General features: G+C 42.7%; 1 protein-coding gene across 1 annotated transcript in view; it reads left to right on the top strand.

The window, feature by feature from the left end:
* The window catches only part of arhgef40 (Rho guanine nucleotide exchange factor (GEF) 40), a 38,877-nt gene extending 15,520 nt beyond the window's left edge, over positions 1–23,357 (top strand). The window contains exons 9-27 of the mRNA XM_080051926.1: positions 248–341; positions 614–703; positions 1,653–1,769; positions 2,535–2,633; positions 2,817–2,968; positions 4,115–4,253; positions 5,127–5,246; positions 6,003–6,194; positions 6,766–7,296; positions 8,017–8,393; positions 9,138–9,387; positions 10,831–10,920; positions 12,650–12,856; positions 14,583–14,762; positions 15,323–15,503; positions 16,766–16,876; positions 19,138–19,247; positions 21,178–21,221; positions 21,419–23,357. Of these exons, the coding sequence (XP_079908052.1) occupies positions 248–341; positions 614–703; positions 1,653–1,769; positions 2,535–2,633; positions 2,817–2,968; positions 4,115–4,253; positions 5,127–5,246; positions 6,003–6,194; positions 6,766–7,296; positions 8,017–8,393; positions 9,138–9,387; positions 10,831–10,920; positions 12,650–12,856; positions 14,583–14,762; positions 15,323–15,503; positions 16,766–16,876; positions 19,138–19,247; positions 21,178–21,204 (3,067 nt within the window). The 3' untranslated portion in view covers positions 21,205–21,221; positions 21,419–23,357. The remainder of the gene's footprint in view (positions 1–247; positions 342–613; positions 704–1,652; positions 1,770–2,534; positions 2,634–2,816; positions 2,969–4,114; positions 4,254–5,126; positions 5,247–6,002; positions 6,195–6,765; positions 7,297–8,016; positions 8,394–9,137; positions 9,388–10,830; positions 10,921–12,649; positions 12,857–14,582; positions 14,763–15,322; positions 15,504–16,765; positions 16,877–19,137; positions 19,248–21,177; positions 21,222–21,418) is intronic.
* The last annotated feature ends 3,605 nt before the right edge of the window (positions 23,358–26,962 follow it).

The following is a 26,962-nucleotide window of genomic DNA, read 5'->3' on the forward strand; positions in this document are numbered from 1 at the left end:
AGTAAGCCCCGAACATCATAACAACCTGATTCGAAGTCAGTTTAACGTCTTTGAGCTTGACAGTTTACCTGGTACAATCAACACCTGTCTCTTACTCGCAGGAAGTTTGAACATAAAATTCCACATGTTTGGGAAGAAATTATATGAAATGTAATATTCCTGAAATATGGTGTTGAACTCCCTTTTTTTCCTAACCACTGCTCTTGTTTTAACCCTACCTTCACCTCTCTACATCCATCTTCATTAGGCCTGAAGCCATAGAAAAAGGTCTCACGGTGTTAATGGACAGCAGACGCTCTCTGCCCTCCGCTATGTGCCTCTCTGCACTTAAATCGTTCCAGGTGAGACGTGAGAAAAATAGGGTTGTGACTTAGCCAAGGGTGCTTAATGTTTGTTTGAGTGCTCTCAATTTGCCTTGCGGACATGATGAATGAAAAAGCTCAACCGTGTGTGTGTGTGTGTGTGTGTGTGTGTGTGTGTGTGTGTGTGTGTGTGTGTGTGTGTGTGTGTGTGTGTGTGTGTGTGTGTGTGTGTGTGTGTGTGTGTGTGTGTGTGTGTGTGTGTGTGTGTGTGTGTGTGTGTGTGTGTGTGTGTGTGTGTGTGTGTGTTCCAGGTGTTGGTTCCTGGCGGTCTTGGCTCTGTTCTGGTTTTGGTGGAAGAGCAGCAGCAGGAATCCCTTTCTCATAATTTGGAAGGAGCCGAGGTGACTCATATGAATCACATGTTTGCAGCTCACGATCCAGCAGACACACAAAGCAAAGCGTTGTTCATTTCCCTTCTCGTGCAGATAGTTTTATTTTATGTGCAATTCTAAAAAACCCAGGTAGAACACCCACATTGGAGCTTATAAAACATTTCGCAATTACAATGGTAAAGTGCATGGGATAACATAAGCAAAACGAAAATTCCTAAACCTCTGTTGTCCATTATGATAACCAGAAAAGTGCTCATACTGTATATGAAATTCAAAATCTTCTCAAGGAGAATGAACATTTCATAGATCACATTTTGTGTCGGGTCCTTGCAAAAATACGATGCATTTCAGTTGCTCTTTGCTCAAAAGTGCACGTCCACATATCGATTGATTGTAAATTAAGCTAAATTCACTCATAGAGTTTGCTAAAAACACCCATTTTACCGGTAATTCAGCTCACTGCCTCACATTGATCAGCAGTTTTTATTTATTTTTTTTAAATTCTTCAAGCACGCATGAGAATTTTTTTCCTCGCCATGTGGTTTGTATTTCAACCTGGCAGAGTTAAAATGTTGCATGTTGAGGGGGAAATCCCGCCCCCGAAGGACGTTAACACTGATAGAAAAAACAGCTGTCGGAGCCGGATTCATCTCCCGTTTTCTTATGTGGTAGTTTTCCTGCTGGTAAATTAACAAATGGATATTATGCAAGTGTAGTAGGAGAACATATTTTTGCGGTCTAAACAAAAATGAGTGTCTCTCTAAATCAAGACAGAATAATCTGTTGCGACAAAATATAATCATTTTACCGTAGTTAAATCTATATTAAATTGAGACGTTTGCTAACACTGCAGCTCTCAGATAACAGTTTCTATGCTCCAATCCTACAGCATGATCTCCTCGTATCTTATGTTTCTCTGCCTTATGTTCCAAATGTTCCCCTTTCTTATTCTTTCCAGTTCCACACGGTGCGAGGTACGGCCGTCCTTCAGCAATACGTAGACAAGCAGCAGCTTCCCAAAGAAATGGACGGAGACTTCACCCACTGTCACTCAGACTGGCTGGTCTTCAGACTAGTGAGAATCATATTACTTTTCTCATTATTATTTTTTTTTCCTGAATTCCTGCATACCCCATAGTTTTTTTTGTCCTATTTTCCATGGTAGATCCAATCAGCCGAAGGCAGCCAGATTGAGGAAATTAAACCGGAAATGATCACTTGAGGCATTTAAAGATTGACTGATAACGTATGCTTATGCAAAATGTGTAGGAATTCCGGCCATGGCCTCAAAGAATACTTGCAGACTTAGTCTTATATACACAAAGATAGAAACACAGAAAGGCACACATGGTCCTGATCCGGCCAAACGGATACTGTAGTTTCTGACTTCTGGTCACTCCTTACTGCTGACTTTTTATTCAATGTTTTCTTTGTCAGTAGCCTCAAACATGGAGTGAATGGAGTGGGAAAAAAACGGTGTAGAGAGTACGAATGGACAGTTAAGAGGAGGTTGGCTGGTGGTCGATTCCTGATGAACTTGGTGTGAAGGATAAATCAAGGGAAGACGCTCTGTCTAGCAAGAATCTTCAGGGCTCTCAATGGCTTTTTTCAACCCAGACAGTTCATGTAACTTAATCCAAACAGACAAAAACATCTTCCTGTCCTCTGCACTTTCTTTGACCTCTCTTGAGGACTTTGAAAAAATGGGAGGGGAGGGGAGGGGGGGGGGAATTCCATGCATGTCCATACACTAACCTGTGTCTGCTTTACTTTACCGTTTGTGTTCCGAGTTAATTTGATGGAATAAGTTTCTAAGTCACATAATTTTCCCCCCTTTCAGAGCCTGGAGAGTCTGACGGAGCGTTGTGAGAGTGCCCTCTCGCTCCTAGGAGAAGCACTGCAGTCAATGGACACTGAGCCAATGCCAGACAACATCAAGGTAAGGAATGCTTAACATGATTTTTGTGTCAGTGTATCTGGAATTTGCTGAAAAGAAAATTGTTCAGTGCCTGACATGCAGAAGCAAAGCAAATTTCACTGAGAGTATTTTGCAATTGATTTAATACATTTCCTACAAATAGGGTTCACAAAAACATTAATAATCACACCGTTCCGTCTTCAGGCTGTTCCTCTGAGCATAGACAAACACAGGCAGCTGATGATGAGCGTCCTGGCCGACCAACGGCTAACTGAGCTACAGCAGAGAGGCGGGGCCTGGCTCGCAGGACTGACCAATAGCGCTTCAGGACTGGCACAGAAGTCACCAGACTGCAGGTACCATTGCAGTTCACTTTTTGTTGCTATATTTCATTATTTTAGCTTCTTGCTTTTCTACCTTCCCATGTAGGATTGGTTTCTCTAAAAACCTACATTTCACAACACTGACAATTACTACGGTGAGTGAACACATCTTAAAAGGAGGAATTGGTCAATATTTCAAAAGGAAGTAAATAGAATGACTATGTATTAAGACACACTTTAAGGTCTGCACTGGTTATTTACAGCAGGGTGTACTATATATGTCTGCAATACTTGGATTATTCTTGTCATAATGCTAATGAGATTGCATACTGCTATATACTGTACATTGCAGGCCTATTGAAGTAGGAATATTTTAAATATCAAGGCGCCACAACAAACTCAACAATTGTAATTGGGGCAAATAATACTCGCACATGTAAATATTACACGAGCGGCTTGGTCCCGAGGGGCAGAAACAGGGGAACTGTATGTGCCTTTTTACCTCCCAGTTCCTGAGTTTGAGTGAAAGATCTTTTTAATTGTTGTCAAGATGAGTGATGGAGTTAAAAATACTCCTGACTGTTGTTTGTTTTCAGCCTAAAAATATGAAAAACAGCTCAGGGGGAGAAGGAATGTGAATCTAACATCAAATGGGGAACGGCGCAATGCAGCTTGTTTGTTAGCGCTTAAAGATGATGTAAAGACTGTTTGCATTTGTAGCTGTTCTCCTTATCCAGTAATGACATTTTTGGATCAGTCTGTACAATAATGAGTCCAAATACAAGTAAAATCTGATCGGATTTCCTTTTTTTCGCCCTTAAGCTGGTCTGCAAGGCTTTTTGATTGTCATACAGCATTGCTACCAGTCAAAAGTTCTCCCTTCATTAGATTTTTTTTTTTTTTAAGATTATTTTTTGGCATTTTCAAGCTTTATTAGACAGTACAGAGTTGAAATGGGGAGACAGAGAGAGAGGGGGGATGACCTGCAGTAAAGGTCCACGGGTCGGATTCGAACCCGCGACCAACTGCAACGAAGGCCGGAGCCAATATGGTACGCGCTCTATCCACTATGCCACCGGAGCGCCCCCTTCATTAGAATTTGAATAGAAAAAGAACTATTTTTAATTAAAATAACTCTCTTGCTCCTGTTCATTGGCGATTGTCTGGTCATTTCTTCAGGGCTGCTCTAGCTGCGACGTCTAAACTCTATGACAGCGTGGATGACGCCCTCCACCGGCTCGTTCAGATGTCCAACCAGAGAGGACGAGACCTGGAAGCTCTGGGGAGACTGGCGGGGCTGGTGGACAAACTGGAAAAGGTGAGTGATGGTGGAAGAAGAGTGTAGTTGTATTCACTATTAGGCATGATACTCTATAGGGCTGCACAATATATCGAAAATGTATCGTTATTGCAAAAACACTATTTGAAGTCAACATATCGCAAAGACTGCTTGAACTACAATAAATGTTAGCCTATTCCATGTGCCCTGCATTTATAGCCTACTTTGCAAGTCAATATATTTGGCCAATCAGATGAAGCCTATAAAACGTATTGTAAAGTGGGGTATGGAGATGTTTTGCTTAAGATAAATAATAAACAGTTAATCCATGTTGTTTGAATGGAAATAATGCATTTAATTTCTTCATACATTTTTGTCAGTGTCTGCATAGGCGTACTGTCTGGGGTCTATGTTGGTACTTAACTCAGAAAAGATAGACATTAACACGGTATATTTAAAGTTTCCTGATATCGTGCAGCCCTAGTATAAACTAGCCATTGCAGATTAATAGAGAAAAGATTCTGTAACTGCTTGCCTAGTTTCTCACCTCAAACATAATGAAGCCAGGTGCTGTTTATTATTTTTATTGGCTGCCATTTTCACCCCCAATCAAACAGAGTTTAAAACAACTTTTCACAGTCCAGTTTTGCACTGTATGTAAAACATTTTCCCTGCTTTGGCTCTATCCGTCCTCTTCACTCCTCTCCACGGCTCCCAACAGAGATTGGATGGAAACTCCCTAACATGCTGGTGTTTACTGATTGCCATGTCAACTGCTTTTTCCCACCCTACTCCCATGATGTCTTACTCACAAAAACACACCACAACAAAACAGATAATACAGTGTCCACTACAATGCTGGATCTTCTTCTCACACCACCCTCCTCTGCCTCTGTCTCATCAACCCCACAGTGCGATAAGGAGATTGAGCAAGTCCAGTCCCAGCTGGAAGGCTACAAGGACCCTCCTTTGTCCCTCAGCAGACTCTCACTCAAACAGCAGAAGTTCAAGACATTCAAAGAAACGGCCAATGTGAGTGTACGATACCCGTTTAAAATCAACACATGTGCCTAATTTCCATGTAACAATATAACAATATACTCTATTGTTAATGAACTTCGCTCATGATGACAACATGATTCTTAAGACTCAAGCACCTTTATGCGGAACTAAAATAATCCATACTTTGGCGCCATCCGGTGGTAGCATCAAGAAAGACACCTAGACACATTTAACCAGAAAAGGATCTTTGGCCTGTGAGAAATTTGTGTTTGTGAAAGGCCACAAAAACTGTAAATATAAAGCAAACAATATATTTTTAGGTTTTTGTTTGTATTTGTGTGTGGGTTCTTAGGCTAGCTTTTTCAGTTAACATTTTTTTTCAGATGCCTTATGTGAAGTTTCTTTTCTCAGTATATACAGTAGATGCGCTCCCATGTCATCCACTTAAACAATATGAATGTCTTCCCATCTCAACCATTATAAATCCCATTAGCCCCGGAAGACCCCTGAGCTATACATCCCCACTCTGAATGACTAACTGACAGACTTAAAGATTTGAAATGTGGACAGATGTGTTTTTGATGGCACTTTGCCGTTAATGGTATATTTGTCTTATTCTTGTGGATATAGACTAATGTAGAGGTCGTGTCTGTCAGCATGTCCCCAGCAGAGGCACTAACCATTATTCTAGTCATGATTTTCAGAGTGTCACTTGTAGTTAACACTTAAGGGGTTTATTTTTTCCCATAGCATATACTTCACATTTGATCCCATTCAATCCCATAGGATCTACACAGTGAGACTCTGTCGGTGCTCAGTGGTCTGGAGAACTGGTGTGAGCTGGACTGGGTCGGCCTGAGGAAGGTCCAGATCCAAATCCCTCCAGTCAGGGAGAAGCTGAGAGACATGTCCCACTGTCTGTCTGACTGCTGGACCACATTAGACAACACACAGAGGCTGCTGTCCACACTGACAGAGGTAATGGAATGCAATCTAAATGCAATGTTAAAAAAATATATATATATATCAAAATAGACATTAACCTTGTTTAAGGCAAGGAGAGATGTATTGTACTGGGTTTTAGCAAATTGCTATTTTCCAGCTGTAGTCCCTGAGAAGGCAAGAAGAATACAATATATTAGTACAAAAATAGACAAGAAACAAAGATATATAGAATAAAACATTACAAATATTACAAAAAGCACTACATTGCATATATTTTTGTTTTTTAATAAACACCTACCCCACTTGCGCTCCAAGATTTTGTGCAGGTTTGCTGTTAACAACCAATGTTTTGTCAGATGGGAGAGAGTTTGAAAATCATTATTGGTTATCAGCTCTGTTGGGGAGAGTGACACATTGTTTTATGCACTCTCCTTATCGTTGACCTGGTTGTTCGTGTTGGTAATTCTGAGCCAAGTCTCTCAAAGTTACTTAGGGGACGAGAGGAAACCCATCTGTTACTCACACAGGAAGTTATAAAGTCACATTGACAGCTTTAAATCTTCCTAAGGTCAAACACCACTCATCTTCTCTTTCCTTTCTGCAGGCCACCCAGTGGTGCGACGCCGTCTTCTCCACTTCCTCCTCCACCTCCTCCTCCTCTTCCTCCGCCTGCCCTCTCTCCTCCCTCCCTCCCATCCCCCCATCCCGTTTCCAAGACGCCCGTTCCCTAGCAATAGAGCTGGGAGGGGGGGCTCTCTTGGACCTGTGGACCCATACTGTGGAGCGCTACCAGCGGACCGTAGCGCAGGTCAAACCACGGTTCCTCCAGCCAGACAGGGGACAGAACCAGGGCCAGGGGGGAAAGCCCAAGACGCCCTCGGCCAGCAGCCTGTGGGACCTGATGGGCCCAGAGGGAGAGGGGGACTGGGGGCTGGGGGCCGGAGGAGGGGAGGGAGGGCTGCAGTCCTGGGGCTCCCTGGCATCGCTGTTCAGACCGCAGACATGCAGCACGTTGAGGATAGGAGACGAGAAAGGGAATAAGAAGGAGGGAACAGCGGGAGGGAGCGGAGGAGTGGCAGGTGGAGCAGGAGGAGGGAAGTTCCTGCAGAATCTGCTCAATCCAGCAAAGAAGATTGTGAGTTTGTCCTCCATTTTTGTTTTTGTTTTTAAAGATATTTTTGTGTGTTTTTTTTCAGTGAAAAATTGTAAGTGGATATTAAGGATCTAGATTTAGACCTCCGTGGGACTATTACAATTCTCAAAGGGGATTTACACTATTTAGCCCTTTTCTGGACATTGGTTTACAGGCCAACTTATCTTCTTATAGGCAGAACAACATAATCCTTTCTCATGGGACTGGTAGACGTCCAAGACCGTGAGACGAAATTTGTCAACCATTCAGGATTTTGCCATACTTTATATGGAGTGTGCCATCCCTAAAATATTTGTGGATGTATAAGGTCATTGCGGGCAATGCTGCACTTCAGTACATTTTACATGTTTAGACCATCAGCGAAAACAACGCTATTTCTATATAATGCCTTTGCTTGAGTCCAATTTACCAAACATCCTGTGTTTCCCGAATGGTACTGAATCAAAGTTTACTTTGCTTCACACTCGTCATATTACCATAATTAATCTGACATAGTCACATATAAAACCCCTTACCTCACAGTGATGCATCCTGCCATCTCTCTTTCACTCGCTTCCTAAACAAGTGCAAATGCAAAAAACTACCGCTTTTGTCCAAACAGGGCACTTAAATCAACATAAACTTAAAGCTCAATGTAGCTACTTTTACTTATACCTTTCTATTGCTATTGGTATGTTTATAACCATGTCCTTTGCCTTACAGCCCACTGACGCCCCGCTACCTCCCAAGCCACCCAGGAAGCGTCACCCAAGCTTTGACCTCCAGGCTCTGCTGGCGCCCCGCAGAGGCACGGCCACCCCCAAAGCGGACTCTCCTGTGGGGGGACCGAGTCGCAACTCCCCCATGTCCTGGCTTGGGAGACGGGCTGTAGCCGACCCAGTTATCACTACGAGCATGGCCGCGGCTATCCCAGGATGGGGCAGTGGAGGAGGAGGAGGGGGAAGTGGGGTGCTCATTCGAGGGGTGGAAGTCAGCAGCAAGGAGGTGGTGGACCACACCGGGCTGACACGGCAACACGTCTTACTGGGGAGGACGGAGAGGGAGACGGGGACGGACCGGGCCGGTTCAACTGCTCAGAGGTGCGTTTGTGTAATTTTTTTTTAACAGAAAGTCCCTCTTGTATGTTTTTTTCTGTCTGGGAAAATAAGTGCCCAGAGTTGCCCGAGATCTCCAAATCGAGACCAACATTATAAATTTGATTATGGAGAGGCCAGGCTGAGATGAAAAGGGAGAAGTGATTCATCCTCTTTTGAGATAATTTTAAGTACAACTGAAGCCTCTGTCAGACTTCAAAATGATTTTTATCAGTGAACGAGGCAATCTCACATCATTTTATCAGTACTCACTGTTTGATCTCTGTCCATTGCTTACTGCTCTCTTCTCTCCTACTTGCTCTTTCTCCTCTTTCTCCCATGTTTGTTCCTCTCCAGCAAATGTTCTCATCCATCACCTCATCTAGTTGGACCATAATACCTGTGTTTTAGAAGTCTAGTCGTATTATTTTTATTTTAATATTCATTATGATATTGTGATTTGATTACTATTCCTTGGTTTTATTATAAGTGTTTGAAGTACTCGAAATAGTTTTTTTTTAAACCTTTTAGTATTTAATTAACTGTCTCTCAAAATGGGGACTTAAAGATTTTAAATGCAAGTGCAAAAATATTATTCATATAATGTACAGTATGTGTGAATGTGCATTGTGGCAAGTGTGTTTTGTAATGCAGTTAAGTTGGAGCCCAAGAAAAATGTCCCATTACTGGACAACAAAGTATATCGTATCTTATCCTATCTCCCGCTCTCCTTCTTTGTCCCTCCTGCAGTAAGCTGTACCTGCTCTGGTGCAGGATGCTGAGTTCAGAGAGGCAGTATGTGGCCGTCTTAAAGGGTGTAGAGGAGACGTACCTCCCTTTACTGGAGCTCTCAGACACCCCGGCCTCCATCAGGGGCAAAGCAGACGCCCTGTTCCCTAACTGGGCCAGCCTCAACACCTTCCACTCCCAGAGCCTGCTCCCCGCCATGGAGGGTGCTCTGCTGCAGAGCCTGCTGCAGCAGGACTGCTTCAGTAAATACGTAAGTTCCAGGAATGTTGGACTGGACGGTGGGCGGTTAAAGGGAAAAAATAACTTGTTTTTACAACCTGGGCCTCATTCATGTTGTATTAACCATTTAGTAGTTTTGGCTCCTGTGACCACAGAGTATTTTAAGTACCCAGCCTTTCTCACTTCAGAACGCTCAAATAAGCAGTTTCTACTTACAAACCTGTAGTCACAGGTTCCTTAAGGTGAGATACTGCAGGTGAATAGAGTAAAGATTTTATCTTTTAGATATTTAGAAACTTTGCCAGGTGATTACTAACAATAAAACAATAATGTTTTGTATTGCATTTTTTTCAGAAATGTTTTGTAATGTCTAACTGATTATGTACAGAGTGGATTTAAGAGATGCAAATGTGTATTATTTTCACTATTTGTATTCCCTATTTTGTATTCTCTATAAAAACCTGTGCTCAAAATGCTATTTTCAAAAGACTGATCATGTATTAGGACTGGAAATTCCACAATGAAATAGTGATAACTTTGTAAAGGGCCTCATTGTACTTTATTGAAGGCATCATTCATGTAGGAATCTAATCGTCTGACATTTTTAGGTCAAGTCGGAAAAGATTTCCTTTTACATTCACTTCTGGGCAAGAAAAGAGGTTTTGCTTGGAAAAACGCCAAGATAAAAATGTGTCCAAACCTTTAAAGAATCTCAAGGATTCACGTTAACATGGCAGGCCATATCGTGCTTATAAAAAGTAATGCATCACTATGTGCTAGGTAGTGTCAGACATTTTGCTTGAAAAACATTACAGATCATGTATTTAAGATTGACCAGAATTGAACCGAGTGTAAGTCAGAAACGATATACACTGTAGAAGTTGACCAGTTGTTTCTTTAACCCATTAAGACTTAAGTCTGTCCATAAGAAGAATAAACCTAAACAGTTTTCCAACAACCTCCCTAAACCTAAGGAAAAACTACACAGAATGTCAATGTTTACTAAATTCCTTATTTCTCAGCATCTATATCAGATGGAGACATGCAATGAAAACCATTTGTAAGATTAGACTATTAGCTTAACTATAAAGCATTAACTCTCAACAAAACAAGAAAGAAAAATAATGAAAACTGCCTTCCACACCTGTATTTCAGCAATCACGTTGCATTTAAATGGTTTAAATGGGTTAACAGGGGGCGCCCTTAGCTCAGTTGGTAGGGCGTCCCCCCCCGGGCCAGGCCCAGCAGCAGGCCGAGTTCGATTCCCGTCCGCGGTCGTTCTCTGCATATCACTCCCCTCTCTGCCCCATTTCACCTCTGTCTCTCTGCACTGTCAATAAAGCATAAAAATGCCCCAAAAATATCTTTTAAAAAAAAACTAATGTATTGTGGGATTGATGGTATAATATTTGTCTTTACAACACATCAACTTCCCCCACGTTAACTGACTTCTTGTTATTTTTCTCCCACACAGCGGGAGCAGTTTCTACAGTATTCCCACTACATCAGAACTAAACCAGAACTGGACTCTCCGCTGGTCACACAGGCTGCAGACTTCTTCAAGGTAAGACCAAACATATTTCTGCTGCTCGGATATCTTAAAATATCAAGTCGAGATTTCAGTTGAGTAGTTTTACCAGTATTTGTCCTACATTGCCTTTCCTAATGTCAAATCATGTCAGTAAACATACATTCAATTAAAGAAAAGCGCCCCACTTTCTGCACCGATGATCACACATTGGTGAATCCATGCACACAATAAGTGTGTCAGGGTCATAGATGTCTTAGTCGGTTATTTTCCTTTAAGAAAAATCAGTTAAATCACAATGTGAGAACATGGTTACGGGTAATTCTCAAGCACATCACCAACACAAACCAATTAAAGTTGTTTGATTCAACAGTGGCTGCAATTAAAAAAAAGCGAGCTGTATACAGTAAAGCTAATTACGTGTTTAATGTAGACCAGGAAAGCCAATTAAAGGCGGATTACTTGGAAAGTAATTTGAGCTCACGAGCTACAATTAACTTAAACTAATACACAGACAGCATCGGCATGTGGGATTGCGAAGAGTGCCCTATAAGGAGAGATCACAGTTCTTCTTAAGATCTCTGGGGCTACATTCAAGTCGTGAAGGATTTGATAAAATAAGCAGTTCTATGGAATCGCCACCAGGAGGCAGTGTGAGTACATGTGACAATCTCTAGCATGTTTAAAACAGGCTTAGAACACTGTATCATGGCTAAGGGGAGGGTTTATGGTTATGTGATGGTGATGGTGGTTAAACTGGTGTTCAAGGCTTAATGACGATCGTTTTAGTTGGATGGCTGTGATGATTGTTATGGCAGGAGCAGCACATGTGTGCTACGTCCTTGCTCATGTGGTTTCCTGCATCAATGGGGAACCCAGAAGGACAGTTTGATTTCTTGAAAGGAAGAAACAGATTGAAAAAGTCCTTGTGTTGGCACTGCATTTGTGTTGTTTTGACCGGAGAATCCTAAAGCCTGATTTATACTTGTGCGGCTTTGCGCCTCTGCGTTCTCTGCGGACACCGAACGTTTTCATGAACCGTTGGTAGTAGTTTCGCCCGTGTCGCAGATTGCACACTGCACTTTTGATGTTATCGGCGAAATCCGTTGCTAAACAAATGAAAACTGGAAGATTTTGAGTTTGATGACAATGAGGAAGAGCTACTGTGCTGTTGAAAACCCTCCTTTTTGCTTTGATGCCCAACCAAACCTCTGCGGCGTCTGCGGCATCTGGCGCGTAGTCACAATTTTCAGTTGGTACGCGGCGGGGTCTGAGGCCACCGCACAGGCTCTCTGCGGCTCCGCGGAGGCTCTGCGCACGTAAATCAGGCTTAAGAGCTCTTCACCAAAAATGGATTTGAAAAGAACATGCAAACATGGATGTTCACCATTTTTTCATCACCAAATTCATCCAAAACGTGGTTGGACACCACCTTAAAAAAGTAGTTTTTGTTATTTAATAAGCCAAAATCTAATTAAATATTTCTCTCTCTCGTGTGTTTTTATTTCATCTATTTAATTCAAAAATGAAAAGTGACACAATGTCAAAAACATATATTTGACATAATAAAATAATTTACTATTGAATACGTACTTAAAAAAATTATTCAGTTTGTGCAAAGTATTCCTGTAAATAAATCCAGATCATGACCATAGATTCGCACTCTCTCTTGCTCTCTCTCTCTCCCCCTCTCTCTCCCCCTCTCTCTCTCTCTCTGTCTCTCTGCCTGTCTCTCTGTCCCTCTGTCTCCCTCTCCCACACACAGTCCAAGCTGCCCCTGGCCTCCCCCATGTCCCCCCTGTCTTTCCCTCAGTGCCTGCAGGCCCCCTGTGTGAGGCTGGAGCAGTACTGTGAGGCCCTGGAGGAGCTGGGAGGGATAAACCCCGCCTCCGACTCCGCCCTCTCCATCCTCAGACACGCCCAGCGCCATGGCGACGACCTCAGGGCCAGTGACCTCATCGTCGGATGTCCGGTGAGAATGCCTGTCCCACAAATAGTGACTCTGCAACTGTGACTCAAGTTATGGTCCTGCTTAGTTTTCTTAGTAAAGGAAATAAAATTAAAACGTCATTTTTGAAGAGCAGGTGAAGATGGAATAGTTTAATCGCCTGTGTATCTTTTCTCAAGAGTTCCTTATTCACAGTTTAGAAGAAAAAGGGAATTTTTAAAGCATTTCTTGAATAGAAAAAAGAGGACCAATGCTATACGTGAACCACGTTTTAAATAGACTTCAGAGAGAATCCTTTGGTGCGCGTAAACAGAAGCTCATTTGCATGTCTTTCAAATAGTTTTCTAAAACTGGAAGATGTTATGAGGTGTGCTTCATCACACGAAGACCAGGTTTACTGTGAACAACAATGAACAAGTTCTAAGGTCTAAACAACTATAGGTGTTTGTCGCTATGCTCCTTAGTACGCTGTTGTTGTTGTTTCAATGCAAATCGGAACTTTTAACAAATCAAACAGTCTTTAATCTTTGCTCTGAACACAAAGAGAGATGTAGCATATAGAAATAAAAGGAAAGGTGAGAGAAAAGATGGTGTTTTCTCAAACGGACCACTTGGAAACCACTTTATATATGAAAACTAGCTTTAACTTGAACCAAAAAGGTCAGAAAACACCACATCCACTTGGCTCACATTGTTCTTCTCTGACACAGTGGTGTCATTCAGAGCTAGTCATGACAAATGTTTAACTCCCACGCACTCACAAAAATACACACACACACACACACATTTCGGCAGCGCACAACACTCCCATTGAGCTACTTCAAATTGCGCTTTAGTAGCTCTCCAAGTAAAAGTGCAGGAGTGTGCGATTTGTGTGTGCATAGGCGGGTGGGTGTGCAATCCATGTGGGCGTCCACAATGTGTGGTGAAGCATCATTCATATCATGACCCGCACATCTCTATGTGTTTAAAAATAAAAAGTTCTGTGCTCGCAAATGAACTATCCTTTGATTTTTATTTGATTTTATCAGCAGAGCAGGAAGACGTTTCTTTCTGTTTTTTTTTGCGTGTGAATCTGTAAGGAGAATTATGTAACATTTGCCTTTTGTCAGTACGGTAGGAGTTGCAACAACATCAAAAAGTCCCCCTAACCCTCAGTAATTGACATGAACAATGAAGTCCCCATTTTGACAAAAGACATGAGTCATTTTTGGCCAATTACAGCAACGATCCAACAGAAAGAAAAGCATCCTTGTGAAGTGGGAATTCATTATTAATATGTCACCATCCAAGGCGCTCTAGTAATAATAACACTGCTGCTTTGTCCTTGATTGCTTTGAGTTGAGAAACCACAGCGTTTCAGGCTTTGTAGCCTTTGAAATGTGGAGTAAGGAGTTGTGATTTTGCTCCGAATCAGAAAAATTAAGTCCAAACGTATCATGTCATACATGCGTCTGTGACCTCATGAAGGCTTGTATATGCATTTGTGTTGTGGTCCAGTAAAGGAATGTCCCTTTTCGTTATATATTAAGATATTTTTCCAAAGTGAAACTGGATTTGAAACAAGTGGTTTATATCCACCCACTGGCAACGAAGAGATGATTTTAAAAAGTCAAGGCTTAATGGGCTTTTAAGATAGAAAATTAAGATGGTATCTATTGTAGATAAAGGCCCTGAGCTTGCTCCTCGGGCCAAGATATATACGAGTACTGAAGTGTGTGTGTGTGACTGACTGTGTGTGTGTTTTCAGATGCCTGTGGCAGAGCGGGGTGAGCTGGTGCGGCAGGGCGAGCTGACGGTGTGCGGGGGAGCGCGGAGGAAGCGTGCGGGCGTGAGGAACATTTTCCTTTACCAGCACGTTCTCATCTTCACCAAACAGAAGAGCCCCAGCCCGGGACGCACTGTCTACAGCTGCAAACACAGCATCAAGGTACACACACACACACACACACACACACACACACACACACACACACACACACACACACACACACACACACACACACACACACACACACACACACACTGTCTTTTTGTATTGTGTATCTAATTAAGATTAAATTAAGACAAACTGGATCTACTTACATTCTCAGTCAGCGATTCTGGAGAATGTTTGATCTCCTCATGATCCGCTGTCAGTACTGTGTGTGCGTTGCAAAAACAAACCAGTGTTAATACACAGCCTAGGCTCTGTAAACAGGCATGTTGATAACAACGTGCAGGGCCACCTTTTGTTTACATACCAGACACAGTACGTTCAGGTAGCAGATCGTGAGGAAATATTCACTGATTTTGACAAAGTGATTTCAAAAACAAGAATTCTCCAGAAGAAATGACTCCACCTTTAACACCAAAATGTAAAAAATGTTTTAGTTTTTTTCCCATCAACTTACTCCACTTTAACATGTACTTTTCGGCTTCACTCAACATTTCAGTTCTATTTCTTTTAGTGTGTCTTTGTCCAACATTTCCATGCATTCCTCCCTGCAGACGGGCGAGATGGGTCTGACTCAGAGCGTGGGGGAGGAGGGCGTGAAGTTTGAGGTGTGGGTGCGTCAGGCTCCGAGGACCAGAGACTGCATCACGCTGCAGGCCAAGGACAAGGAGAGCAGGGTGGCCTGGACCCACGACCTCGCACAACTGCTGTGGACACACGCCATCAACAACACAGGTACACGGTCTGACCTTTGACCTCACAAGCCTCAAAACAAGACTCCCTTATAAGGACATTTCTGGTCAAACTTAATATCTGGTCTTTGCTTCATATTTACCTTTTTGATTTAAACAATGTCTTAGAAGCCTTTTGAGTAGAGTACGCCATGTAAGTTGTTTATTTAGTTTTGTCTTTTGTTTGTGTTTGTGACCTTTAAAAATAAAAATCTAAAAATAAAGTATTTAAAAAAAAACATAAATACTGCATATATGAAGCAGTCTTTTTGTGGCTCCAATGGAAGCTGTGTTAACTCTGATAAACTGCCTAAAGTGCTGTTACTCATCTCTGCTTGAGGCTAGCAGCCCGAGGCTATACATCCGCCACTATTAGCATAACGCAGCAGGCTGCAACTGTCGCCGTTTGAGTTGCATTGTGGGTAATGTAGGTGCCCAGATTTTTGGCAAGGAAGAAGAATGCACAGAATAAAGAAAAGTGAAGATATCTGCTGCATTTTCGCTGTAATAACTTGAATTCTTAAAGGGTTGTCAAATCAATTGCAGCAAAAATCATTAATAAGTGACCTGGCTCCTAAGATTTTCTATATTTTTGTTGCATTGACTTGAGTCAATCGAAACATACACTAGCTGTGAAGCAGAAAGAAACCAAGAATAAGTAGCCAGTCCGCTGCAGAGTTAAAGGGTCACTTTCCAATGTTTTAAATCCAAAATTAGAACAATATTATGTGGTCAGAAGTCTGAAATGATGGCCCAAAACGCTTTTATTTTGGTTAGTGGTTCAAGTCGTGGATGCTTTTTAAAATTTAAATGTTATTTAATAATTGTTTGACAGAAGAAATCCAGGGGGAATTGAAAAAAAAAAGTCAGATGACGTACTTACGATTTTCCTTTCCTCTTGCTGGGTTAAAGAGAAACCTGATTCCTCTCCATGTAACTTCATCTGAATGGCCAATGCCTTGCCTATGAATAGAAGAATGCATTAAGAAATGCCAGTTCCAAGTTCAGTCTGCTGTTTGATTGTCATTCATTTGTTTGGGGGAGTTGGGTCAAATTGCAATAACACGCTGGATAACATGCTAACACTGCAGCAGCTGGTATGAAGAAAAGGGACTGACATATTTAAGGCACTTGCTCAGACTCCATTGTTCCCGTGAACCTGCACAATAAACAAAGAGTATCGTCCCAGATTGACCGAGTTCTTCCCTTACACTGATCTTATTCCCTTAAAGCTATCGTGCGTAACTTTTTCACTTCTTTTGCCAGAATTGTGTCTGAAGGAGTCGCTGTGTATGGGAGTTTCCAGTAAACTGCTGCTGGACGCGACAGGAACGCCAGGCTCAGAGCTGGACTCCATTTACAGCATCAACGACAGAGGTATACAGCAGGCTCCAAAGAGAATATATCTGTTACACTAACACTATAGTGTGTGTGTGTGTGTGTGTGTGTGTGTGTGTGTGTGTGTGTGTGTTGCTACTACTGGATGCACCGTGCTCACAGGGGAATTGCACGGTCTAAACTGTGTATCAGGTTAAACCTTTGGCTTCAATTGGTTTTATGTGACCGGATTGGATTACTGGAATGTTCACATTTGGCTCTCTGAGCTGAACGTGATTCGGCCCTGAGATTTACAGACGGGGAACAAAAGCAGGTCCTGGGTGTATCTCACAATGTGACAAGGTAATAACGCGGTACATGTTTTTTTTTTTTTTTTTCAATCTCGCGCCCCCGAGCTATTCTGACTTTTTGATATTTTGTCACAAACACACACACTGAGAAACATTGACGAGCTGTCTGCCTGAAAAAATGTGCACTTTGACTGTAGGGAAAATACATTTGACTTCTGCTATGATCAAATCCAATCTCAACCTCCAGACTTGTGGCTTCCATCATAACAATATCACCGTGTATTGTTATCATTCTATGCATTCCTAATTAGTCAGACTCCACACAGCTAGACAAATATTGAGGTATGTTCTGGTTTGCTACACTAAACAAAATCATGTTAAACCTCTATTCAATGTTCAAGCAGCAAAAATTGATTTAGAAAAATCTGCCAATTCTATTAAAATTCATGACAAAACAACCCCAAAAATGCTAATATCTCTCTCTCAGTATAAGGCTACTGTCACAGGCAAGTGAGAAAGGACAGTGTGCCATATAATCACATCACAACATCAGAGAATAGTGCTGTTTCCCTCCCAAAAATAAAAACAGACATTTTGAAAATATGATTCCTCAGATTCCAGGCCGAACCATCATCTCAGTCTCCAAAGGCCGCCGTAGCCCTGGAGCCAAAGTTGATTTCCCCATTCAGGGCTCGGTGTAATGCACACAGCGCTCACCAGGGGGCTCATTGAGTGAAGCAGCTCAGGGGTTCAATGCATGAATTGTCCTCCGGGACAGAGCACAGTGTTAGAAATTCATTGAACAGGATGAGAAGCAGAAGAAGAAGAAGGGAAAAAAATGCCTTCTCTCTCTCTCTCTCTCTCTCTCTCTCTCTCTCTCTCTCTCTGACTCCTCTCTCTTTCTTTGTCTCTCCCAAAACCCTGTCGCTCCCCATTTTTCATTCCAAGAGAGGAATTCACGATGCGATTTTATTTCTTTTCATCATTATATACAAACGCACAATGCTAACAAACCATGCACATGCAAATCATATCTGAATGCAGTATGTTATTGTCTATTATTAGTGTTGTTATTATTAGAACTGCAGCTACCTGGAACAAAAAAAGAGAGCAATATATATATACAGTATATGCATATATTACAACTCTTTTTATTAGGGGTTTAAAGGTTAAACATATAGCTGAAAAAAGGCATAGAGGTGAAAATATAATTTTGATACAAACATATAGAAACATTCTTCGACGAATAATAATACTCAAGAGGGTGAGTTGTTGTCATACATGTCTGGTATCACAGTGCGCCATATACATTTTTCAAATACATAAACTTAATGGATTGACTGTATTTTGATGCTATTCAATCCTATAACCACCTTTCTCGTCTATCATTTTCATTTATTCTTTATTCATACTCAAGATATCATTGACGGACGATCCTCATTTACAATGATGTTGAGTCAAACAGGTGCAAAGCAAAAAACAACACATACACAATATACAGTGTGAATACACCAATGGAAGACTGTGGGAAACATTTAGACAGCAACGTAGAATGGCTGCAATTAAGATGAAATGGGCTAAAGTACAATATAGCCTTATTCAGACAGTTACAGGTGGAGTTTGGCAGATTTAAGATGCTGTGTCTAAATGTGTTAAAGGATATGAAGGTATTTCTTTTCATTTATTGCTGTAAATTGGTCCAGGAGTCAGGGGCACTGAAGCTAAAAGTATACTCTCTCTCTCCCTCTCTCCTTTTCTCTCCCTCCCTCTCTCTCTCTCTCTCCCCCTCCCTCTCTCTCTCTCCCCCTCTCTCTCTCACCCCCACTCTCTCCCTCCCTCTCGCTCTCTCTAACCCCCCTCTTTCTCTCTCTCTCTCTCCCCCCTCTCTCTCTCTCTCCCTCTCTCTCTCACCCCCACTCTCTCCCTCCCTCTCCCTCTCTCTAACCCCCCTCTTTCTCTCTCTCTCTCCCTCCCTCCCCCTCTCTCTCCCTCTCTCTCTCTCTCTCTCAGTGCACAGTAGCTGCTCTGACTCCTCCTCCGTGGGCAGTCAGAAGGAGGGGGGCTCCCCGGCGTCTGGACGGGACCCCAGGAGAAGCTCTGGATCAACCAGTCACTCACAGGTGAGCTCACACAGCGTAACCCGCGGTAACACACGGGCCAATGATTCCAAAGTGGGTGGAAAAGCGTAAACAAAAAAAAAAGAAAGTTGTACAAATGACTCAACACTTCACGTGTGTTTAAATATAGATTATGAAATGTTAGGAATGTGAAAGTGATGAGAGAAGCCTTATTTTCTCTCCCTCCTTCTTTCCCACTGAAACCACAGGGCTGATTTTCCCCTTACAGTTACAGAAGGTTTTCCAAGAATCCATGTTTAAGAAACTCAGGGACTTAAAGGTGGAGTCAGTGATTCTGAAGAATGTTTGTTATCCAGTGTTAATACAAAACCTATAGGCTCTGTTAACAGGCATGTTGCTATAGCTACGGTGGGCCCCCCCCATTGTTTGCATTCCAGTTTACGGACCCTAGGCTGTGTATTGACACCAGATTTTTCTGAACACATTGTGAGGAGATATTCACAGATTTTGATTAAAAAAAAAATATTTTAACAACAAGCATTCTCCAGAATTGCTGACTCCACCTTTAACCAACTTTAACTGGTTATTACTAGTATCCGCTCAGTCATATTGTTATGTAGGATATGTACAGTGTTGATAATTGGCATCAGTGCCAGTGCTCTGATTTGACACTAACCTCAGCAAAGCGTGGAGTGTTTAGTGATGGTACTAGCCTCCATTGTAGGGGAATGTAGATTTGGAGCGTACAGGTGAGTTGTGTAGTGGAGTAAAGAGCTGCATGCAGTGGCTCTCAGGCAAACAGCGTAGCAGCCTGAGCGAGGGAGGATTAAGTACACAGCCATGATTAAAAAGACGCGTGTTGAATATGCTATGTTGCAGTGAGAGAAGTAAGATACGTTTGAACACAGGCAGAGAGTAAACAAAACTTAACTTGGGACTATTTTTGTCCTTAAAAATAACTGTCACTTGTTGCCATGATCCGGGCAGGGCAGGATTCACGATGGAAATAGGTTATTTTACATTTTCGTGATTTTGATCCTGCGTCCTGCCCCAGTTTTGTCCATAATACACGTCTGTGTTTCAGTTCGGTTTGAATCAGCGAGCTTTTGTTGTGCTATAATGAGTGAAAATTGCCATCTAATTGGGGCCAAGAAAATACACCTAGCAAATCTCAACCTGTGCGAGTATTTTCTCAAGAATTGTCTTGCCTCTAAACGATAGCGGACACAGTGTTAAGGTGACGAGGGAGAAAAGTAATGCAGCTTACAGATGGTGCAACCATATGGACAAGGTTCTAAACCCCAGATGTCTTAGATTTCATTCTATAATATTAACCTTAAGTCGCCTGATCTTCAAGAATGGCTCTTCTGGTGGGTGTATTCATAAGCATATTTGCGTTCCGGAATGTTTCTAGCGATATCAATTTTTTTTAAATATTTTTTCATGTATTATTTATTCTACTTGAAAAAAGGAGTGTTTAGTTATGTGTGCACGATGGAAAACTTAAGCATAAATGTTCCCTGCCACTGTGTAAAAAGTGAAGACTGCAGAGTGAATATGCATTTTCTTGGTTGGAATGAAACAGCAATACCTGCATACCATCTCCATGGTTTAAATGAATTTCCTCTGTGTACACACACACACACACACACACACACACACACACACACACACACACACACACACACACACACACACACACACACACATCCGTAGACAAACACACGCACTCTCTCTCACAATCTCCTTATCTAGCAAACAGAAAAATGACAGATTGGCAAACAGACTGTGCCGGGAACAGATTGACAGACAGACGGACACACGCAGCCCAAACAGATAGGGCAAACACACAGACAGCGATATGCACATATTCAACAACAGAGGGGAGGATCAACCCCCGCGCACACGCATTGGCACGCTAGCACACTTTAGCACAGAATCAAAAATGTGACTATTGTTTTTTTTTTCTCAGAACCAGTCTCCCTCTACGGCTGTGTAACTGTCATCTCAATAAGAGTAAGTTACTCTCTTTATAGTATGCATTTCTTTCTATCTTTGAATTGTTGCTCTCCTCACAAGTGAAATAAATCACAATTGTTTACCTAAAGGTGGCTTATGATTTTGAAAATGTATCAAAAATTCAAATAAATAAATACATTGATTTATTCATGTCCCTCTTCCTTCTTATCTTCCAATAACTTTTTCACAATCAGAAACTGGACCTTGGACTACTTTATTTTGACGGTTCAATCATCTCTATTCCACTTCTGGGCGGGACAAACTGGACTTTGAGGAGCAAGACAACAAAAAAAAAGAGAGAGACCCCCTTCAACTCTATTCAAACTTCTACTGGAAAAAACTGTCTCTCTCCCATTCCCTTATAACCAAGTTAAACTGCCAGCAAATGGGTCTGCAGCGCTTTCTCTCCTCTGTTTTAAAAACTTCTGATATGAACTGACACTGAAGGAAAAGCTGCCTCCAAAATGAATGAGAACGGATCAAAACTGCCCCAGAGTTGAAACCATGACAAGCACACCAGCAGGGCTCCTGTGCGCTCCGCCATTTTGGATCTGCCAGTCTCAGTTGCTGGCAGAGTCATTGACACCAAAGGCACTTCAGGCACACAGTGCGGCCATTGTCTGCCCCGCGGCTCCCCACTAGGCCAAAGCACTTGGTCTGAACCACTGACTGCCGGGGCTGGCTGACTGTACGCATCACATGCTCCAGCATCTGATAATAAACAGGAAGTCATCCACAGAGGGCGTAAATCCACCGTAGGATTGCCGATTTAGAATGTATTATGTACTTTGTCATTTTCATATCGCTGAATGGAGTACTGTATAGGCTTGCTTTTCTTTTCTTTTTTCTCTCTCTCTCCCTCCCTCTCTCTCTCTCTCTCTCCCTCTCTCTCTCTCTCTCTCTCCTGCCTGTGTACAAATGTATGGCACAGGCTAGGTGTGATTGGATCTATGTAAATGAGGCAGGGGTGGTGTGAGCACACACACACACACACACACACACACACACACACACACACACACTGTCCCTCAACACATGCAGTCATTCTTATTGTTACAAGACAGTGGAGTCCTATTCACATACTCTCACACACACATTGACTGAGGCCATTTTAGAGCCTGGTACAGTGGCTTAATCAACGTCAGGCAAGGTTACATCTGGACACTTACAGTAAGCATTGCCTTGACGACCAAACGGAAAACGTCTTGCAGTCATCATATGTGACTGCTATACACTCAGTTACAGTGTTAGTTTAGGCTAAAGTTGTCGCGGCCAACAGATTTGAAGGGCCAAATGGTATTTAGTCTTGTTTAAAGTATAACTTATATGACAGCAAAATGAGCTCCTATGTGCCTTACATGTTCTCCAGTGTACTGATAAGCAATGACAATGAATTTAATTCTATACTTTTTTAATACAAGATGCCATTATTCTATATGCCAAAGGTATAAAACATTGGGTGTCTGTGCAATGTTTGATTTGTGTACAAAGAGGTTTTTGTTTGTATTTTAGTCTCTGAGCTTTCTGGATTTCTTCATAAAATGGAGAAAAGGTGGATTGGGGCCGGCATACAGTCAGTAAAATCAATGGCCATCCGTTCACCAGTTTTGATCCGTATATTAAAACAATACCACGCGCTAAAGGTACAATATGAAACCGTCAGGTAGCGGGGAGCGGCGGAAGGTTAAGCTCCCGTCTTGCACACAAGCCGTTATCAGATTAAGCACGTTTCATATCTGCATTCAAATTCAGAAAGATTGCAAATGGCTATTGAGCTGTTTTCCAAATCAATATGTAATTTGTTGGGCTGGGAGAAGCCTGGTATACACACCTCATAGCCTTTAGGTGTTTGCTACATTGCGTTATATTGGAAGCAATGTAATGAACACCATCTTTCATTCTTACTGCGCTATAGATTGTCATATGCAGAGCACCTCACTATAACAGATGCCATGGTAAAGGCAGTATTACCGGATATATTTTGAGAAACTTTATTCTTTTGCTTCTTTTGCTTGGAGACACTGATGTTTACATATTTTTTCGAAAAAGGAATGTGGAATGCATGTTACGCTTACTTGATAATTGTACTTTGACTGTTTTTACTTTTGTGTTGAATTAAAACTGGATGCAAGTTCCAAAGCTCTCAGAAGGGATTGTAAAAGGCAGGAGGAGGAGGTGCAGTCAGGTTTACTAGGTTGAGCTTGAACCCTGACGCAGGTTCTGACCTCCAAATGAGGCCGCTCACCTCTGAGCCTCAAAAGTCTCTGTAATGAGCGGGGTCTCTTCCCCGAGAGCCAGCTGCGCTGCTGCTTCCACCGGTGGGGCCTCACACTCAACACACACACACACACACACACACACACACACACAAAAAGCCCAATGATTAGATAACTACAGTGCAGTGCCATATCAAATAGTTCCAGGGATCAAATTCTCTAAAGGGAGGGAGGGCAGTTTGAGAGCATGAGAGTGTGTGTGTGTGTGTGTGTGTGTGTGTGTGTGTGTGTGTGCGTGTGTACTCGTACAACTATTTTTGTGAGAACCGATTTGAGTTTTAGACCTTGGGAGTGAGGACATTTTGACCGCTTCTCACTTCGGGACAGGCCTTTATAGGAACTGTTTAAGGGTTTAGAGAAGTATAGGTTTAAGGTTCATGTATGAATTAGGTTTACGTTATGGTTAGAGTAAGGGTTGGGGAAGGGGAAGGGCATTTAGTTTTGAGGGTTAGGGTTAGGAGGGTATGGGGCTGTATGGAATGCATTATGTCAATGAATGTCCTCGCAAGTATAGGCGTACAAAAGTTTGTGTGTGTGTGTGTCCATCTGTGCATGTGAGGGACATAGAGAGAGTGGAATGAGAGATAAAGGGTGGGTAAAGGGATGGGGGGGGGGGGCAGGAGACAGTAGGTGGGAATGATGGGAAATGAGCGAGGGCGAAAGGGGCAGACAGACAGAGAGGCACAGTCAAGGGGAGAGAGCCAGAAAAGTGAGGGGGGCTTATAGACACAAAGTAGAGTTAGAACTTTTTTTTCTTTCTTTCTCGAAACGGAGAGAACTATAAGAGTGAGGGAGAGAGAGAGAGAGGCCGAGAGAGCTGAAGGAGAGAGCGGGGTAAAAAGGGGGGATGTTGACAAAGCAGCGAGACTGTGGCGAACAAAGAGAACGTGAAGAGAATGAGTCGGGGGAAACATCAAAGGGATTTTTCAGGCCCGGTTACCGGGACAACAGACATTTGCATGCGATTAGCTTTTTACATCATATTAAGAAGGGTTAGGGTGAGGGAGGGGATGGGGAGAGGGAGGGGGCGAGGGAGGGAGGCAGGGAACTATAGATCATACACACACACACACACACACACACACTGTATGAGATAGTGAGAGGGGAGAGAGAGAGAAAGAAAGAAAAAAAAGGAGAGAAAAAAGAGGGACGTTGGTCATCTCACGCGGATAAACTGACTTATAGGCAGCCAGCCAAGCGTTTCTTTTGTAAATGAGAGTGCATGTTGGGGGGAGATACAGTAATATGCCGGCGCAGACATTTTGGCAAAAGGGAGGTCAAAGAAGGCAGTGTGTGTATGTATATATTTAATAATTTATTTAATTTTTTTTGCTGCTTTGAATACCAGTTTGACACCGATGATATGAAGCACCTAAGAAGAACCTGCCACCAAAGACAACTCCTTAAACAAACCCCTTAAAACTCATATCAGCTTTTTGATGGCAGAAATCAAAGATCTGTATATATGTTTCTTTCACTTTTTTGACCGGAAAAGTATTTTTTAGCATCAGAATATGCAGTTTAAGCCAGACATACATACTTATAAAACAGAAATGTAAAATGATCAATCAAGCATTGCATATGTGATGCAAAATTGATAAAATACCATCGTAATGAATGCAGGTTGCCGTCCAAAAAAAAAAACCGAAAAGGCATGCTTCCAAATTCATCTGATGAACTTGAGAATTAAGTGTTTCCTTATGGGTTGAAAAAAAATTAAAAATGCATTGCCACATAGCCGAGGAAGGTTGACATTTTGGACATAAGTGGTTTTTCACAGGCCGGCTACAATATGCCATAGAGAAACAAACCCTATACGTGTGTGCTTGTGGGCATTTATATATATTTACATACACTGTCTAGACTACTTATGTGTAAATAACACATGAGGATCCATATACAACGTGAACAGCTTGGTATTTGCACACATGCAGTGCATACATCAGCCTGTCAGACACACACACACACACACACACACACACACACACACCAAAGAAAGAAAAGAAACACACCTCACACAACCCTCCACGCAATCGTAAAAAGCCATTAAACATGTTTCTATGGGCACACACCCTCCGGCATTTTACACATGTAATATTATCCCGCCATATCTCTCCTCCTCCTTCCTTTTTCCTTCTCTCTCTTTCCTGTCTCTCCATCAATCCACGTCGCCCTCCCTCCTTCATCCCTTTCTCTCCTTTCTCCCTTTCTATCCATCCATCCATCTTCCTCCCTCCCTCACTCCATCCTAATCTCCACCTCTCCCTCCTTATATGTCCTCCACCCCTTTCTCTCTCTCTCTCTCTCTCTCTCTCCTCTCTCTCTCTGTGAGTGTGTGATGCTTCAGTGCCCTCTGTATTGTGGCTGCATTGTGCCAGTAGGCGTCGCCGCGACAGCCGTTGTCACGGCAGCATTGTGATGGGGGTGAGGGTGATGGTGTGTCTGTAAGGGTGTGTGTGTGTGTGTGTGTGTGTGTGTGTGTGTGTGTGTGTGTGTGTGTGTGTGTGTGTGTGTGTGTGTGTGTGTGTGCGTGTGTGAGGGGGGTGTATTACAGTATCAATACCCTGACACTGCGACAAAAAGGACAGCAGCCGTAGCCACATATCACTCCACCTCTGCACTCCTCCTCCCTCTCTCCATCCCTCTCTCCATCCCTCCCTCCATCCCTCCCTCCATCCGACACCCCAAATCAATTCCTCCTCCCCTGCTCTCAATTGATCCCCCACCATATCTCCCTGAATATGTACATATTGATCCTCTCCTCCTCCTCCCAAGCCCTCACTCCTTTTCTACCTCTCCTTCCCTTGTTTAGAAATCTATCAGATTTCACCCCCCACTCCACTGCTCTCACTCCATCTCTCTCTCTCTCACACACACACACACACACACACACACACACACACACACACACACACACACACACACTTTCCTCATCTTTCATTTCATCTCCCCAATTCTTTCCCCTCTCTCTCTCTCTCTCTCTGCTCCCCCCGCTCACTCCATCACACCTCCCTCTCCTTCTCCCTCCCCCCACGGCTGTTTTCTTTTTTTGTTGTTTTGTTTTCTGTGTGTGTGTGTGTGTGTGCCCTGTGCGTGCGTGCGTCTGTCTCACTCACTCTCTGAATATTAATTGCTGCATTTCTGCTGCGGCGGAGAAAACAATCAAAGCGTCAGGGGCGGGTGATGATGCCATTGTGGCAGCAGCAAACACGTACACATATGTAACCGTGAGCGTACACACACAAACACAAACAGACACAAGCACACACACACACACACACACACACACACACACACACACACAAGGCCGAAACACAAGGGGGGGCAGCGTACATATATGCACTTGTATACACGTTTATATGCCGATGACATGCCAAATGTGCTAAAACAGGCACACAAACAACACACACACACGTGCACTCACACACACACAGAAAACACACACACACACTCACACACTCG

The sequence above is a fragment of the Ammodytes marinus genome (assembly GCF_949987685.1).
Source record: "Ammodytes marinus genome assembly, chromosome: 23".
Classification (NCBI taxonomy): Eukaryota; Metazoa; Chordata; class Actinopteri; order Uranoscopiformes; family Ammodytidae; genus Ammodytes; species Ammodytes marinus.